The 19,561-nt window shown below is 38.2% G+C and overlaps 1 protein-coding gene across 1 annotated transcript in view; it reads left to right on the forward strand.

Moving 5' to 3' along the window:
• Positions 1-19,561, forward strand: part of ntsr1 (neurotensin receptor 1 (high affinity)) — a 54,320-nt gene that overhangs the window by 24,338 nt on the left and 10,421 nt on the right. The window contains exons 2-3 of the mRNA XM_044212256.1: positions 9,266-9,467; positions 17,861-17,945. Of these exons, the coding sequence (XP_044068191.1) occupies positions 9,266-9,467; positions 17,861-17,945 (287 nt within the window). The remainder of the gene's footprint in view (positions 1-9,265; positions 9,468-17,860; positions 17,946-19,561) is intronic.

Raw genomic sequence — 19,561 nt, forward strand, 5'->3', positions numbered from 1 at the left:
TACCTCACTGCTTATTGACTGCCTCTTTGGTAATATATTCCATTTGTAAGATTATAAACTCTGTATTTAACTACAGTAGGTCAAGAAAGCAGACATAGTCTTGTGAGGGTAAGAGACTGTGGGGCTCAATGTTAATTATTATCTATTATTATTTCTGTTTCTAGAATTGGTAACACTTTATTTGGCTAGTCTGCCTACAGATAGTTTATAGAGTATTTGTAACGTTTCAACAGCTTAATAGTTGAGATTCAACAATTCAACTGTTTCACAAATAAAACCGTTTTCTAGGTTTGGTTAGGTTTAGGCACATCTTGGTTAGGGTATGTTCATGAATTGTCACATATACTCTATTGATAATCTGTTAAACATTTACAGACAAAGTGAAACATTTGAAATGTAACAATCTGTAGGCGGCCTATGCAAATAAAGTGTTACCCTAGAATTTCCTAGATCTGGTGTCAGTGTCTTTGTGTAAAGATCCAGCAAAGTATTACTGATTGCATTTTTTAATTTGCATTGTTTCCCTAGAAAACTCAACAACAAAAGTTGAGCAGATGCATTCTAAACATGTCCTGTATCCACTTGTTTTTAAAGAGAGCGCCATGCTGACGTACATATTTTCATTGAGAGAGAGAAAGAAAGAAACATCCTGCTCCTACCTCAAACTCAACTGGGCTAGAATCAGTGTGAACGCAGAGTGGCCTTTCTAAGGAAGAAGATTGAGAAAATCTATCATTGTCAAAGAAAGAGAAAGGTTTGTTGTAATGTCAGTTGTACTGTAGTTAATTTGATGTTGTTCCTCAACCTTTTGGGGGTAAATTGGCTCTCCCTTCTCTGTTCCTATTTGATAGAAAGGTGACGAGCACAGCTGTTTCATTGCCTTGCTATTGCCATTCAAGCAATTGAATGTGTACAAGGAAAACAGAGAGAAAGAAGGATGACAAGGAAACAAATAATAGATATTATATAACCATGGAGATGTTGTATAAAAATGTTCAAGTAGTATGATGTAAGCAAGGATATAAAACATCTGAGGAATGCACAGCATGTCCTTTTAGCCAAATGCCTGTCATCACGGAAATTGCATTATTTGTGCAATGGCATTGAGTCCAAACACATGTCACAGAATGACAGAATGTGTGGTTACAGACTAAATGACAAACAGTATGAGCTTCTGGTAAACAACATCAGTCATTTAAAAGATACTTTAATTGAATGTGACTGTAGAGGTAGAAAAACCTGAATTATACTTTTGGACTGAATTTTCAGCTTTGGCATTTTACTATGGCAGAGACAAAGTAAGACATTTTGTCTAAATGGCGGTCGTGGGAGTGTGTCTTAAAAAAATGTTGGTTACTTTGTCTCAGTTGTACAAACAAAGATGGAACGGATGAATGAATTGCTATTTGCTTATAAGAAACAAAATAAGGAATTCACTCGTACGCACTTAAAAATTGGCAGGACCATGATACTGTGATCTGCACTATCACTGCTGCCAACATGTTTCTGGATCAGATTTGCAAGTGCTTTTGTCCCTAATTGTTTCCCAATAGAATCTCAGTATAGTTCTGCATTAAGTTATGACCTGATTTTTAAAACTTTTTTTACAAGCTGTATGGGCTATAAATGACAGTGTGCAATGGCACATTACCTTATACAAGGTTCACCATGACAAATAACAGACAGTTACCAAAGAAATTTAATTATTAAAGCCCAAATTGTCTATGTCATCAAAATTAAGTTTTTGCAACATGCACAAAAAGGATACATTTTGTCAAAAAGTGACATAGATGACAGCTTGCTCGCTGTCTTGAGTCACGACAGTAAACTGTAACATGAGTAGTTACACTTTATGAACACCTGCCGCAGTTTACGGGACTGTTGTAACTCCAGGTGGCGACCCGGCTATGGCTATCCTGTAGTAAACTTAACCGTCGCATCTACAAGAGGGACAGAATGAAAAAAGACTGCACACTGATCTGTGCTCTCAGTTTGTGTTTGTTGAAGCGGTATAAGCTCCTGTTATGAGAGGGGAAGCCTCGGCTGTCAACTGAACAGCGTGTGGATTCTACTTTGTTCAGTATGACCCTTTCTGCTGAGTAGCTAACAGCTAGCAGCTGCCTGCACATGTCAGGCTAATGTCATGTCAAGAAACACAAACAGCAGGTGCAAATTAATTGGTGTGCAGAATTGTTCTGTACTGAATATTAAAGTGGATAAGCTGTATGGGATAACCTGTATTTTTTGAAAATGCATAATGAGTACAGCCTTGCAGGTGGTGCAGGTTTTTTATTCTCGCTCAACTGCCTTGCACATGAAGTCGTAAAAAAATATGATGTTTAAATGATGTTTTAAGGCCTAGTCACACCAGAAATTTGGTTCTAGAAGTTCGGTGATGTAGTGACTATACTGGCAAAGTCACCAAAGATTCTGGAGATTCTTTCAATTTTCTCTATACTATTTGGTTTACTTCCTCAGGTATTTTGTTCACCACTGGCCTCCATCCACTGCATTTAATAAAAAGCAATTGAAGGGGGAAAATAAAGCTCTCCGAGCTTAGCTCGATCACTAACGGGACAATAAGTTCACACAGTTTATTCAAAATACATATTTGTACCATCGATTCCTGTCTCTGTCTGCAAACCATTCTTCTTTTGTGGAGCAGTTTATACCTCGACAAGATCAGTCTACTAATGTATTGGTCTCTCTTATTTGCTCTTGATCTGAGACACTGTTTCCCATTTTAAAGTACGTAACTCTTTTTAATTGACATTGTTGCTATGGCTGTATTTACATGTATCCACACAATGTTCCTATTTCACTTTTATTTTCTTTTACTGAAATCACTATGGTTATATTTACGTTTAATAGACTAGACATCTATCATTGTTGGGTAGCTCATATGAGTTCAGTAGCTTCCACACTTGTGCTGAAAAAGGCCGGCTCTAGCACTGGGCTCATACTTCAACAAGTATTCACAGACCATTCAAGACAAATTCTAGCTGACAGATAAATATTAAGGCGGACAGCTCACAGGCATGAAAGCAAGTCTGTTAACACCAACCAAACATCCACCGTCTCCCATGAGAGTTGTCAAACTGATAGAAGGTGAAAACTGAGCTGTGCGTGGGCAACATCTAAAGAAGGCGTGAAGTACAGTGATCAAAACACAGGTGCAGGTGGAGTTTTGGCCTTGTACTGTTTTTGTCACTGTATGTGTGTATGGTGTAATCATGTCTGTGTTTGTCCCTGTTGTCAGTACATGTGCATATATGCCAGCTAACAATTGACTGAGATGTCAACCAGACTGAACAGCAAACGTAATACACAAGGAAAATTAGCAGGGCATGAAGGCTGAGGCAAGAAATAGTTGCAAACATTTAGTAACTGTTTGGTCTAGTGCTGCATCATTAAGTGACATCTCATCAAAATAGTCATGTTGGCCAGCATGCTCTGCCACACTGTGTGCATCATTCATTATTCAAAATGAATCGCTCATTTTCTGATCTTTATAGCAATGCAGCAGCTGCCAGCAGTATGTATGTTCATCTCTGTCTGTATATGTACATACTGGTGTTGAGTTCAGGGTCATCCAGGTTCTGGTGATGGTATGGAAACAAAACAAGACATAAGAATAATTCTATTGCCTCCAGTGTTTCAATTTGTGGCACACATTGCTGTTTTTATGAGTAAACTAGAAGAAGGTCTGTTTTTATTTCCTATTACCTGCTTTAATGCATATTCCAGGTGAACATTTTTACCAGAAGGCAGACAACGTAGGCTGCTCAACATGTAAGTTAAAGCATTTGCCCCCTTGTTTGTTGTGAGCTGCAGCTGCCTCACATCCCCCTTCAGTAGTCAAATCACGTTTCCAGTTGCAGACTCTCTTGGTTTACACCCACACATTAAAATCTGAGTGGAGCATATCTGTGTAGATAACACATTATAATACACATTATGCTTTGGGGCCAAGTCACCCCAGCATTTTAATGTAAGCATGGAAATTAGTCTCAGTGGAACTGCCACGATCAATAGATTCACTCACAAGGACAAAATTAGATTTTTTTTTAAAACATCAAGTTAAACTTTGGTGAACATTGACCCGTGATTTTGCGTCGTTGACCAACTCTATATGAAAAATGCAACTTTACTGTTCTGCTTTGATGAAGAATAAAGTGAAGGTGTTTATTGGCGAGTGAAAAGATGGTGCACTCTTTAGATAGATAATGTTCAATCCCTACTAACTATAAGGTCCAAATTTACTATGTCTCAAAACTGACAATATGTCTCTACTATAGCTTCAAGTTAATTGTGAAGTCAAAAATATATTTTTTAAATTATTATGTTATTTCTTTTTTCATAATATAATATCTGGGGCAAGAATAATTTAATAAATCAGACCCTCCCTTCAGCAAAAAGAAAAAATACATTACCCTCCCCCTTTTCTGACCCCACCTAATAATTTTCTCACAGTGTTGAATTAATGTGAACTTTTAAAATGTTAATGCAGTACAGCAGGTGAATCTCACCTCGTAGTTACTGTTTTTCAGTTTCTTTTTTCTGACCTTCTGCCATACCTTTTCTGCTAAGTGCTGTGTTACGTAAAGTATCTTACAGAAGCATGACTGAAAAAATGACCTAAAAGTACAAAACTGTTCCGCCAACAAATTTTTCTTTTCCAGTTGTCATGTCAGAGCAGCTTAGCTGGATGCTGTTGTGCACATCCAAAAGCACAGCAGAACGGCTACACAAGCAGAACGGGGTACTGATGATGGAGTAGTGAGATCCACTGGGATACTTACTGTCCCCGTTCATTACTCACCATATTTCAGCCTCCAGAACGTTTCATGGGTAAAAATTATATCCAACTAAAACTAGGGTCAGGTGAAATTCTTGAAATTGAATGTGGTCGTAGAAATGACCCAGCACCAGACGTTAGTGTGAACATGGATTGTTAGCTAGTGGTTTTCTCAACATTGGAGGCACAGTAATTAAATCATATTCACATTTGTAAAAAATATAAAAGTTATTTGCCCCATCAGGTATGATGTTAATAATAACTAAATTGGCTGGTGTCTGTATTATAACAGCAGCTTAAATATTACATTGCTCTTTTTTTCTCTCACTCCCTTGTCTCTCTGTCTGTCTTTAATAAACATGGATGATACTGTCACTGACACTGTGGCAGTACTTTTTTCAACTCTTCCTTCCAGGCTACTTATGGCCCCAACAACAATACACTGTTTTCTCAACAGTGTCAACAGAATTTTAAGCTCTGCACCACAAGAGTGGAAGTTTTTTTTGTACACAGGCTTGTAGCCTACCTTTTACTTTTTGTCAAAGAATTTTCTAACATTTGTTCATCATTTACTGATGAATCAGCTGGGAGAGTTTCATGCCCATCAGCCGTGGAAGTGCTCTAACTGTCAGATACCTAACATTGTCTATGGAGAAAGTGAATAGGACTTTTACTTCCAGAATCAGGGGTGCCCGAAATAACTCCATCCATCTCACTACTCCATTGCTGCAAGCTTATAATTGATTGACTCAAATAGAAATCATCATTTTTATGAACATTTTATTGACAGTTTAGGCAGATTATAGTAAACTATAAATCAAACTGAAGCTGTAAAGGACTAGGGAGACAAAAATAGAATCTTGACAAGTGCAGGTAACATCCCCCATCCCCAGTGGAAAGCTTTCTTGACACTTTTATGTATACTTTATGTTTTTAAAAATGTATTTATTTCTAAAATATCAACATGTTGCTGATGATTACTGTATGTTTAAGATGCGATAAAGGCAATGGAACCACTTTGTTGAGGTTAGGAGGGAATCGGCACCATGGCTAGAAAATAAAAAAAATCTAGCATTGTCTGTAGGTAGGAGAAAGGATGCAATGGCACTGCATTGGCATTAAACATTGGCATCAGACTGCAGAACGGTGAATGTCATTCTCAGGAGAATGAGTTGGATCCAAAGCAGTTTGTAAATTGTGGAAGTCCAAAGTGAGCCAAGGCTCAAAATCAAGGCACCACAGTACAGCAGCACTGCACAGTCACGTGCACCTCATGCATTAAGAAAATGAGTGGCCCGCTGATGCTGCCTCTGGCAGCGTACTCCCTCACAGGACACTGCTAATCTGTTTGGAATGGACGGCTCTTTCATAAACAAGCTCCTCAGTTCAGTGTGTAGTTTGTTTATGGTAATTTTAAAACACTCATTCTGGGACAGAAACATAGAATTCTAACTTGTTCAGATGATACAAAATCCATCTCTGGTTCCATCTATTCAATCTCACTTTTTCACCAAATACAAATCATTTTGCTGGTTGAACAAAGACTGTTCTATGTACCTACAACTACATGCAGTAATGTGTGTGTTTGGTGTCCCCTGGACATGTTCATTGCAAACAAAACCAAACTGTTAGATAGATAAAGCAAAGCATTGGATACATTGACATTTTGATGATGATGGCTCTAGATTAAAAGTCAAGGGATCACCAAAGTTATTGGGATTCATCTTCTGGGCACCATGGATATCTGTACCAAATTTTATGGCAATCCACCCAAAAGTTGTCAAGGTATTTCAGTAAAGTCAAAAATGTCAACCTAATGGTGGAGCGAGAAGAAAAGTCAGCAACTAATGAACTAATGTAACATGCAAATTTAGATATAAAAAGCCTCAATTAGAATTTTCTTGTTGTTTTTAAGTCTTGATGTATACATTGTAAAGATCTAAGCTTAGTTTCATCTTGTCTCTGTTTTTGAAAAGCTTGTGTTGTTCGTTCCTTATATGCTTGCGTTCAGTCTCCTTTGTGTTATATCCCTGAACCCCGCCAAACTAGACAGCAAAATGAACAAAAAAAAAAAAATCACAAAAAAATAATACAAATAAAAGTATGCAAACCCCAAGCACACAGGCTTTCCTGCACCAACTGTTAGCAAATCTCAATATGTTCACTTAAACGAAAAGAAAACAGTATCCCAATTAATTAAAAATGTATTAGTGTTCTTATCAGGGTGGGAAGCCGCCAGAAAATAGATTCACCACCCATTTTCAGTCACATCCCACAGAAAAGACAAGCGCTACACCAGTTAATCGTAAATCTACAGTGACAAGGAGGTAAATTTGAAAAATGGGTGCTCGACACTCGATAAGAGTTATATATTGTACACAGTTGAGGCCCTGGCAGCAGTCAGCAAGGGGGACATCAAAGTCCTGTTGTCTTTGTAGACCTACAACTTAATTTTAATTGTCTTTCTGTATGCATCAAAATGTCAAAATAAGACACTTTAAAGTTTGTTTACTTTGAGTTCTAATTTTCACAGTTATTTTCTCTGTGTGTCACCTTTTCCCCTCCAATCATTCTCGCCTTCAGTCCCAACTATCCACATTAGCTCTGCCAGGTTTTGGCTGCGTTTCAGATTTTTTTCTTTCCTCCCAAGCTGGGAGGAAGCTCACTGTGAAGCTGGGGTTTGCCTTGCTGTTTTTCTTCAGCTTTCCTTTTCAACTTTAATCAGTCATTAATGTCTAGGAGGCAGGGGACCCTCAGAAGTCAGCCAGCCTGTTCATTAAAGCCATTAACATTTTTCATCTGTGATTATCCCTTGGAAAAACAACAGCACTGCATCTGTGTCTGTGTGTGTGTGTGTGTGTGTGTCGGTGTGAGTGGGTAGTAGGTGGAGAGGGAATGCTGTAGGGAAGAACTGATGTAAAAGCTGTTACAGTTACACTGATTAATCAAATATCTACAAATTAACACCTCACACATCCATGCACGTTTTCTCTCCTCGCCCACAGCTCCACAGTTACACAGTAGCTCTAGTAAGAAGTCTGCTGTCATAACTGATGTCTAGCAGCATCTCCTCTCTCTTTCTTCTTTTTTTCCATTCGCTCTCGCTCCATTCTCCTCTCTCGTTAATCTTCACCGCTCACTTTCTTCGCCGCCTTTTATGTTGTATAAACAGCGAGGCAGCGCAGTGTGAAGAAAATGATTTGTGCAAAACTTTCCATTCTGAATTTGATCAAAGTTGGCACTCAAAATGTAAAATGAAATTTCATCAAGTGTTTTCGAGTGTTTCTCGATGGAACTTTTGAATTGCTTAGAAAATGACTGGGAAGTCAATATGTCTGCTAAATTAATTTAATGAAAGGAGGACTGCATTACATTGGTTGCAAAAAGGTTTTGAAAAGTACAAAAAGTGGCCCACTCCATTTGTTTTGCTGCAGCCCTAATTTTCTCTCATAGGTGTCTTTGTATTTATCTGCAAATATTGCGGATTATTTCTTGAAAGCAACCAGTGTGTCGAATCATGGAAATCCATTAGAAAATGTTGAGCAGACACCTAGTAAGAGAGAGGGATGACGGACAGGGTACAAAAAGAGTAGTGGAGGAAAACAAGTAGGACAAGAGGACACCGTCACCGGTGAACTGGGTGACATTAGGATGAATCACAGTTTGTTTTGATATGACAATATTGATCCCCACTGAGTTCATTAAAAAGAGAGACAGAAAAAGTTATGAGAGCGATGATATACAGTTACATATATATACAGTTTTTGGTTTTATTTATATAGACTCAAACACAGGACATCATTTCTAAATGAGCCACCAGGACAAACACGTATTTTCTTTTCTTGTGTAAAATGAAGCTATGCACACTTGTGACTAGAGCTGAAATGATTCATTGATTGGTGAGTGAACAGAAAATTATTATTTTAACTATTTTGATAATCGGTTAATCGAGTAATTTTTCAAGCAAAAATGCCAATTGTTACCTAGTTCCAGCTTCTCAATAGTGAATCATTTCTGCTTTGTTTTATCTTACATAATATTTTCCTAAGTATGTTGGGGCTTTGGACTATAAGTTGGACGAAACAAGCTATTTGAATATGTCACTTTAGGCTGGGGGAAATTGTGATTGTGGCATATTTTACTTTTGTGCCTTGCCCAAAAACACTTTGACACGTGGACAGGATGAGCTGGGGATCGAACCCGCAGACTCTGTGATTAGCAGACGACCCGCTCTTCCTCCTGAGCCACAGCCTATCCTGTATTACACAAGAAAAAAGCAGCATTTTGTGGAAAACCCCCATTGGTGGGGGGCCAAACCCCCAGGTTGGGATCCACTGATATAGAAGGTCATTGTTAAAAAAAATTGTTAAAAAAAATTCTTAGGATGTGATGTTTTACCTGACCTTCACCAGTGTTTTTCGCTCTACAGTCTAACCAGTGTTTACAGCCATCTGCCTTTCCTCACAGGTAAACGCATTTCTGTCCTTTGTGATACCCATGGTGGCCATATCTGCACTGAACGGGGTCATAGCCAATCAGCTACTGCGAATGTTCCGCGAGGCAGAGCAAGACAACCGTGTCTGCATCATTGGGGGAAATCCCACCATCCTGAATGTCACCGTGGAGCCCAACCGTGCTCAGTCGTTTCGCCATGGAGTTCTTGTTCTCCGTAAGTGAACACACACACACACACACACACACACACACACAGAAGGAGTGTGTTTCCAACATAGCCCATATCCTATCCTTCTAGTATACAGAAAGACAGTTTTAACGACCAGATCGTCTACAGTATGTTGCCTTTGTGCCCTAGCGGTCCAGCCATTCCTGTCACATGTTTGCATTTTCTCTACCTGAAACCTTCCTGATTTTGAATATCTGATGCCAGTGTTCTGTGTGTCTGCCAGTTGTCTGATTGCCTGCCTGTTGCTAACTATAAAGCCCAGCTCACACCAGAAAGTTGCACAGCTAAGTTCATCTGAGCATCAGCACAAAATAGGTGGTGCTAGAAGCCTGGTGGCGTAGCAGCGGTGGAATGTAACTAAGTACATTTACTCAAGTACTGTACTTAAGTACAAATTCAAGGTACTTGTACTTTACTTGAGTATTTATATTTTATGCAACTTTATACTTCTACTCCGCTACATCTCAGAGGCAAATATTGTACACTTGTCTGACAGCTTTAGTTACTTTTCAGATTAAGATTTTTCATACCCTTCCTGTCCATTGAAAACCATGTATCTCCAAATGTGGTGATTTTGAATGTTTGTGATAAACTGAAGGATGAAGTGTTTCCTTTATGGATTGAGAAAATTCTCCTCCCTCTGAAGTTAAATCAACTCTTTAACCCCCCCCTCGGATCAGCTGGAAAACGCATCGTCACGAAGCTGAAAACAGGCTGTTTTTCTCATGAAAAGTTGACTTTTTAGAGATATGTGGTTCTCACAGGACAGCGACGCTACAAACATATGATGATCTTATAGACCATGATGCATTGCTGTAGATTAAACTACCCAAGAGTATATAAAGCAGTTAAAATGAGCTCAACCTTAAACATCTGCAGCAGTAAAATGCAACACACACATGAATGCAGCAGGAATATGAATGCAGAAACATCAGATATAATAAAACACTGACAGGGAGAAGTTTACTGCACAGTGAATACTTTTACTTTACTTTAAGTACATTTTGCTGATAATACTTGCATACTTTTACTTAAGTAAGGTTTTGAATGGAGGACTTTTACTTGTAGTGTAGTATTTTCGTAGTGTCGGATCCGAATACTTCTTCCACCACTGTGACGTAGTGACTACTCACAGGGCTAGTTGAACGACTGTAGCTGGCAAGCTAACTGCTAACACACCAGCCAGCCAGTACATGCTAGCTTTAGTCAGTAACAATAGGCTCGTTCACGATGAGCCAGGCCTGCACAGAATCGATCACCGGTGATCGCTGCACAATGCATGCGATTAGTGTCAGACTTGATCCCGACTTGCTCTGACGTCATGCACACGTGGGCAACGATAACCTCACGAAATTGAGGCGGCCACAGTTTTTAGAGCCACAGCTGCTCTCCACCAACTGCAAGACCCAGGGGATGATGGGAAACGCCAGGCTGTCGCCTGATCAAAGAGCTGATTGGATCTTAGTTTTGACCACAAATGTTTTGTAGAAAATCCAAATTTTCTGTGTAATTGTAATGATTACGCATGTTGTGCAATGAAGGTTTAATCTGTTAACAAACATATCTTGTGTGGTTGTTAAGAATAATCATAATAATAATAATATTAATAATAATAAAGGTTATTTATATAGCACTTATCAAAACAAGCAATTACAAATTGCTTTACAAGGCAGACATAAAAAGAACAAAGGATAGAATACAATGTCACATACACACATTTCCCCATATATGAAATTACTAACAAATATAAATAAAGCAATAAATAAAGATTATAAGAAAGTCTAATTACAACTTGATGACAACGTTTGTCAGCCAGAGAAGGGAATATGTTTAGTCCAAGAATTCCACAGGTTAAAACTATTGTGAAGCGACAGAAAACATATTAAAAGAATAACAAATGTTTGGAACTAAGTCTAATTATGTCACTGAAGGAAACTTATAGTCATAGCTGTTGCTTTTCCTCCCTGTGTGTAGCCTATGTATGTAGCTGTGAGAATGATTGGACTGTTGATTCAGTAGTTCAGTTTCTTAACTTTAGGGTTGTATGATTTTTAAATGACAGTGCCTTTACATAAATGGTCCATGTATGCTATACTTATTCAATAAATATGACTTCCAAGGGCTAACATCTGCCCAGTCTTTTTCTGATTCTCTACTCAATTATAACAGTGGCATCGAAAACAAATAAAAAGTTCTGACAAACTTAGACCACTGTGAAAAGTAGATTTATTGTTATTGTTTAGTGTCCAGCTTCATGGAAAAGTAGGGGGGTCTCTTCTGCTTCATCTTCATCAGCGACGGAGAAGACATATGCGATTTCTTCAGCCAGAGCTATGCGAATGTGATCTGCAAACTACAGGTAGCCTACAGAGGGATCTAACAGGATGTAAATATTTCTGTGACTTCCTGTATATTCTTTGAAGGCTGATAGAAACTGTCCGACTTGACTGCAGCTTTTTGTCACTGCCCCCTGCTGCTGCCGCCTGATCTCGTCCACTTTCCAGGCGAGGCGCAGTTCATCTTAAAAGAGCATGATTTTTGTAGATTTACTGTAAAAAAATAATACAACTTTAGAATCAACACAATTATCACAGCAAGTGAAGTAAAACACAGCAATATTTCATATGTTATCAGCTTAATGGAGGCTTCAACTTAATATTTTGGAAGGATAATGAAGCACAAATTGGTTTACGATTACTGATGCGAAAGATTTGCAAAGATTTACTTTGGCCCTGCAAGCACCATTGAAATGAACTGATTTCACCACGAAATTCTGATGGTTTGGTGTGACCAGACCTTCAGCCTAACACCTACCAGTAAAAAGCCTTTTAACTTGTCCTCAACCTTTTGTGTCTGCTCTTGAATCCACCGTGCAGCAGGAGAACACGCTCAGTCAGCATTCATTCATAAACACATTCACACATGCGCGCACTTTAGAGATAAAGACATTCATATATTAACTTGCTTGCTCCATCAAACTGTCAGTGATCTGCACTTCACTCACTCCAACTGAGTAAAAGCTCCAAAACCAATGTATCCATCACTGTTATCTAGTCAGTGATGTAGTGGTAAATCAAATGTGGATAAACTATGAGCTGCAGCTGATGATCATCATAAGCCCAAACAACCAGCACTATCATTCAACATGCTGATTTATTTTTCAATCATGTCATTTTTTATTTGTGTGTTTGCCCAAAACAACACACAAATATGTCTACCAACCTCCCTCCACAATTTTGACTTAATTTATACTGCTACTACAATTACATTTGAGATATCACTTTTGTCTGGAATTATATTATATTCATAATTACTAAATGCTAAGCCATAATCACGACAACCCCTTGGCGTACGGCATAACTTAAAGACTTAATGTCATTTAATAAGTGATACCAGGAGATCCACAGATATTTAAAACATTTAAGAGTAGAGTTACTCCAAAGAAGGACGGAGGCATATTTGCAGTTTCAAGCTTTTGGATTTACTTAAAATAAATACCAGGTGTTCCAGCTGATTCCTCAGGTGCACTGATTAGGCTGATGATGTCACAGGCCACACTGCTTGTCAGATAGAGCAGCTTATATCAACACCACATTTGCAACAACATCATGTAAATAACTTAATTTCTTTGGAAGCTTTAAGACTACCGTTCGGAGGAGGTTTACAGTATATCTGCTGATGGTAAATGCTTCTTTAAGAAGTAGGATGTCCCAACTTTGGTCAATTATTTCTGTGTTTTTGTATATTGTCTATAGATTGATGTATTTTTAGCCATGCTAACGGCATGACTCTAGGGATGGAAATTTCCGTCTGTCTTTCGATCTGTCAGTCCATCCCTTTGGTCCAGACTAAAATATCTCAACAACATTCATGGTTCCCAGACAATCTATCCTAATCACCTCGATGATCCTCTGACTTTTCCTCTAGCGCCACCCTAAGGTTGACATTTGTGGCTTTGAGTGTAATGTCTCAACAGCTGTTGGATGTATTGCCATGACATTTGTACATGGATATACACACATTCATGTTTCCCCTCGGGATGAATTGGAATAACTTTGGTGATTGATTTGACTTTTAATCTAGCACCAACATCAGGTCAAAATTCATATCAGCCTCAACCGTGCATGTTAGCATTGTTATTGTTAGCATGTTAGCATGCTGAAATTACACTTCACTTGGATTTTTCAGTTTCTAATTAGATTTGATTTCCAGTTATGTTCATTTTCAATTTTAATTCAGTGTTACTCACCAAAGCACTTTGGGTGTATCCAAACAAACGTGTTGAACACATTTATTTCCTCATAAAACAATTGCAGAGCCATTTTTTAGTTTGCTAGCTGGCAGTCTTCTTCCTTTCCTTTGATGACATGCTTCTTTGCACACTACCGCCACCACCTGTCAATCAGTGGAATAGCATGACACTGTTGGCAGGAATGTGTATAACGTCGCCTGTGTGATTTAATCTCTCCTGATAGGCATACAAATTGGCACTCAAAGTTAGATCTCTGTTGTGTAACTGGCTTATAATGCAGTGATAAGTGCCCCTTTCAAAGTTGTACCCGATTAGTTTCCTGCAATGCCTAAGATGGGACCTAGCCCCAAAATAGCAAGTTCTTCTTACAGTAGTTTCTCAGATTAGCCCGTGGCGACAGGACCATAGAGGTGTACATTTTGCATCGTTTTCTGCAGTATGTATTCTAAAAACAATTCAGTGGGGCTAGAAAGGTTTCCTTACAACCTGGCATTTGTTGCTTTGAATTCTGGGGATAACAGCAGGGTTTTTTTAAGAAGCTGCTAGAGTCCAGAGCCACAAAATACAGCTGTAGCCATTACCCCCATGGCGTGGCTTTGACTATTCAAACACATTGTGACTGAGAGGTAATACATGTTTATGTACCACAGCGAGTACCACAACTTATAATAATAATAATAATAATTATTATTATTATTATTATTATTATTATTATTATTATTATAATATGCTAATTATGAAATGTATTCCAAATATGAAAATATGTATATACAGATGTGAGGCTCATCTCCACAAAACATCACAGGCATTACCAATTTCTCCAAGAGACTTTGTTCTAACTTCCCAAACCTTCTCCCCTCTCTGTCCTCTGTGGCTGATTCCAGCCAAACTAAACTTTAGCTATAATCCTTAATTTAAACTTCTATAATGTTACCCATGGTTTTAATGACATTATAGATTGCCTGTAGATATTTGCTTCCTGGTTAGGTGTTTTCAAGGCTGTAGCCAGGAAGTAGTTGATTTATTTAAAGTCTCTGTCTTCATTAAATTTGAGCCTACGGCAGTGGAGCCAAATAGTCCAATAGATTGCTGACTCTGCAACCTGAAATAGTGTTTTTTCTAAGTTTCAGGCTGTTTCTCTTACACAGCAGGTAACCTGGACTAATTTACCTTTGCAGAGACTGCAGTTGAATTACAGATGCTGAGAAAGATACAATCCAAAACAGACAATACATGAGGGATTTGACTCATAAATTCATATATTTAGGCACTTACTTCGAAAATGCATGCTGTTCTGCCAGCATTACATACTTTTATCCCTTGGAGGCTTGTAGAAGTTACAGGTTCAGTGCTTTGCCAAAGAGCACTTTGTCATTGTTTTCACAGAGTAAGACAGTGATGCAGATTTTACACCTGGGATATTCACAGCTGTTCTGGAGAGCTGATGTTAAAATGTATTGATTGTCATCACAGCAGAGCTTTCATACAAGTGCCAAACTAGCTATTTTAACCTAAGTTGAATTTTGTGAGCCAATTCCTCCAGAAGTAATTTAAGTCCAATTTTGCCAAGAAAAAAATAATGCAGTGATAAGTGACAGTTGTAATGAAATTGTATTGACAGAGGTGTATTGACAGAAGAAACAAGGAGGACTGAGCACAGGTTGAAAAGACAATAAAACCCTCTGCAGGACAGTTTGACCTGCAGTCCTCTGATGCTGTGTACTGCCTTGTCATCCAATCACAACAGTATGGATAACAATGCAGAAGCAGATACAGAGAAGAGAAAGAGAAGGGAAAAAGAAGAGAGATGCACCTGAATAAATCTTGTTAAAGAAACACAACACAGCTTTTGAATGAACCACTCATTTGTGCCATTCTCAACTCAAACTGTTCACTGCCTTGATGAAAAGAGTTGCTATTTGTAAATCTTTCGAAACATAATTTGATTTTCTCTGTAATACATGTTTTGTGCTATTGTTGATGTGTTATTGATTTTTGTGTAAATTTAGGTTCTGTTTAAATGAGGAATGATGTGATGCATATGGGCATCTGCTCGGGATGTAAACGAATACTAATACATTCTTCAGATATGAACAAATAAAAACAGCATGTGATTTTTTTGTCAGCTGATTTTATTTTGAAACGTTCTCCTCTCCTCGTGTGTCTTGTTGTTTTACTTCCTGTCTTTGTTTGCTTTTCCCTCCAGTCTTGATTGTTTGCCCCGCCCTAATTGGTTGCACCTGTGTCTCGTTGTCTCCTCTACCTGAGTGTTTTTAGTTTTTTCACACCATGTCTTCTCAGTCATAACGCAGATATCATAAACACGCTGCCATAATTAGCTGAGCTCACTCTGCATAGTGGTGGCAGGATCTCTAATATCCACAAATCCTCTTGGAAATCATATAAAAGAAGTTCTCTTCAGATCATGTCTCATAATCATCAGATTCAGAAGTTTTCTTCAGTATCAAAGTAATCAAGGTGATTGTTGTCTGTACAGTATAAACATGAACTGTTAGTAGCTGAGAGAGCGTGACTCTCATGGTGCAGAACATGTAAACAAATAGGCTAAAGGGGAAAAAAGTTTTTAGTTAAATATTCAGACATTCAGTGAGGTTCATCCTCAGTAACGTTTCATCGGTTTTTATCAGATTTGTTGTGCAGTGCAGGAAAAGCTTGATTTATATTAACTACATAAGCTATTTTTACCTCATGATCCCATATGGCCTGGCACCTTGTGCAACTTAACAGCAGATGGAAACTGATGAGCAAAAGTTAGGGTCCATCTCAAAAGTGCATGCAAAATGGCCAAGAACGCTTTTCAGACTCTTGTTAATAGCTTTCCCATATTTTTTCATACACACATAAAACCGACTTTATTTTCATCTGGAAATCCTCCAGTTGTATGCACAACCACCCCCTTTTTTGTCTTTTTTTTTTTTTTTTTTTTTTTAATTATGCTATATGATCCAGTGTGCATTATGGCCCGCTAATTTTTTTTTTCCTTTCAGCTTTTTTGTTTTTTATCATAGACACTTCAGACCAACTTCACTGTCATCTGGGCCTCTGTAATCTTTCTTTAATTTTCCCTCTGTTAAGATCTCCCGTTCTATTTCTGCTAATCATTTTTAGCTGTTACATTAACAGTTTTATTCAGACTGTCATGGTTGTGGGTTTGTGTTCAGCTATTTCATTTTGTAATGCTCTTTTCCCCTCATGTGTCTGGTAGTGTTGTCTTTGTTTTCTTTTCCCACCAGTCTTGATTGTTTGCTCCACCCTGATTAGTTTCACCTGTGTCTCGTTATCACCCTTCACCTGAGTGTATTTAGTCTGTGTGCTTCCCTTGTGTCTTTGTCAGATCATCTTTGTCAGTTGTTGTCAAGTGTTCTAGCTGGATCTGAGTGAGTGATGCGGTGTAGAGAGGAATCAGCTCAGGATGAACTGCAGGAAAGGAGACCAGGTGTTAAGGAATCCTTTAGGTTTAATGTGAGACTTTCTAGGTTTGTGTGGTCTGTTAACAGATTGAGCTAATGGTTTATTGATAATTTCGTTCTGTCCTTCCAGTTTAATAATATTTTGTATATTATGTTGGTGGCTAAACCTAAACACATACTTCAAGGAGTATAAATGGCTGTAGAAAACAATTTAACATAAATTAAGTAATGTAGATTTCCAACAGCTTATGCTATAGACCCCACTTAAATGCAAATACTGATTTTTGTGACAAACATATCAATTTTACTCATTTATGTGGCTTTTCACTTTAAATGCATTGACATACAATTCAAATCATTTCCCTGTTGTGCTTTGGCAATTTGTGCACATTGTCACTGGGTTGTTGTGCATGATTGGATGGTGTCACATGATTTCTCTCTTTTCAATCACTTCAAGATATTTTCGCTATTTGTTTCTTCATTGCAAATCTACATTTATGGTATTTGTTCAAGCCTGATTCTTAAACATTCACATTATCTTCTGAACATGGTGCATCATTTGCAAATAATGCTTTTCACTTTCTGCATCATTTGTTTTGTTTGGTGTGTGTGGGTTTTTTTTGGGGGGGGGGGGGGTTGTATATTGCTTATCTGTGTATTTGGCTTCTGATGCTGTCTTTCTCCCTTGTGTCCAGGATCGGTGGTCATAGCCTTTGTGGTCTGCTGGCTGCCCTATCACGCTCGCCGCCTCATGTTTTGCTACGTCTCTTACTGGTCCGAGTGAGTAGCAATTCTTCTCAGCCTCTTATACAAAAGAACCTCCAGTAGTTTGTCTGCTCACTTGATCTATACAGAAACACACCAATGCTGCATATTCCGTACACACACATAGACCTTCACATGCATGATAATTTACTTATACACACCCGCACACACAAATATTGGCTATAGCCATCATTTAGAGGGTCATCAGTTAAATGCGTCTGACAGAGGAGCAGGACAGATACATCTTCCTGATTAGATTGCCTTCTCTCTCTCTCTCTCTCTCTCTCTTTTTTTTTTTTCTTCCCCAACGATTAGCCCTTCCAAACTATTGTTTCCCTAATTAAATCAGACACCATTTCAGTAAATGAATGTAAGGCTGGGAAAGCCTCTTTCTTTTACTCTATATGACGGCTGGACAAACTAAACTAAATGTGGGAACAGAAATTCATACATCTTCTTCAAACATGGTTAGTGTAAACACACTGCCTATTCAATCAAACACTCAAACCACAATGTCAACGTGAAATATAAATTCATTTGATTATATTGCTGGTGTCTGATTTTACTTGTGTACTTATTTGGTCAAAATTTGTAAACATAACTTCTAGTTCAGATTTTTGAACATTCATGCAGCTCTGTTCAGAATGTCTAACTTTCAGACAATGAAGAAGACCCACTTCAGTGCACGTGTCTCATAAGATTGTCATGTTTATTTCTAGGGTTTCCTCGGTTCCCCTCCATTGCTGCCTGAGGTGCAACACTGAACTTAATTCAATTTTATTTATATAGCGCCAATTCATAACAGAAGTTATCTCATTGAACTTTTCCTATAGAGCAGGTCTAGACTGTACTCTTTATTATTTACAGAGACCCAACAAATCCCACCATGAGCAATCATTTGGCGACAGTGGCAAGGAAAAACGTCCTTTTTAAGAGGCAGAAACCTTGGACAGAACCAGACTCAATGGTGGGTGGCCATCCGATAAACATAGCTTATCTGCCTGCTACTGTAGATTAAAGGCAATTAAACTGTTATTACTCATTTGTTAGTTACATTACTTATTCATAAGAAATTGGTATGATTATTGCATCACATCACTAAGCAACTAGTTGCCAATCGAACACTGGCTGTAAAAATGTGGGCAGCCGTTCTAATAAATGGATTATGCTAATGGTGCGTCTTCTGCATCATGCCTGCAGTGGAGGCATTGAGAGGCAGGCACTGTTATTATTCTCTCAGTAGGTTTTTTTTTTTTTATTATTATTTTATATTTTTTTGCTACAGGCACCCAAGAAACCACAGGGTGCAGCATCAGCATGGCTGTTTTTTTTTTATTTATTTTTTTTATATGGCAGGAGAGTTGACTCATGCCATTTTTAAAAGGACATTCTTCACTTCTGCTACATATCAGATGTGAAAAGGTGTTATTTTGGAAATATTTCTCTTTTACATGGTAAAAGGCATCAATTAAAATAAGGTCGCTCAGTCAAAGTCAGTTGGAAAGGATAGCCAGAAAATTAGATCTTTTTATCTCTTCTGCTCGCCTGTTGAGATCCTTAGCTATCAATTTTGTTAGACACTTATGGAGACAGTGAAGAAGTGGATGGAGTGTGTGACTAAAACAGCGGCT

This window comes from Siniperca chuatsi, linkage group LG10 (assembly GCF_020085105.1).
Source record: "Siniperca chuatsi isolate FFG_IHB_CAS linkage group LG10, ASM2008510v1, whole genome shotgun sequence".
Classification (NCBI taxonomy): domain Eukaryota; kingdom Metazoa; phylum Chordata; class Actinopteri; order Centrarchiformes; family Sinipercidae; genus Siniperca; species Siniperca chuatsi.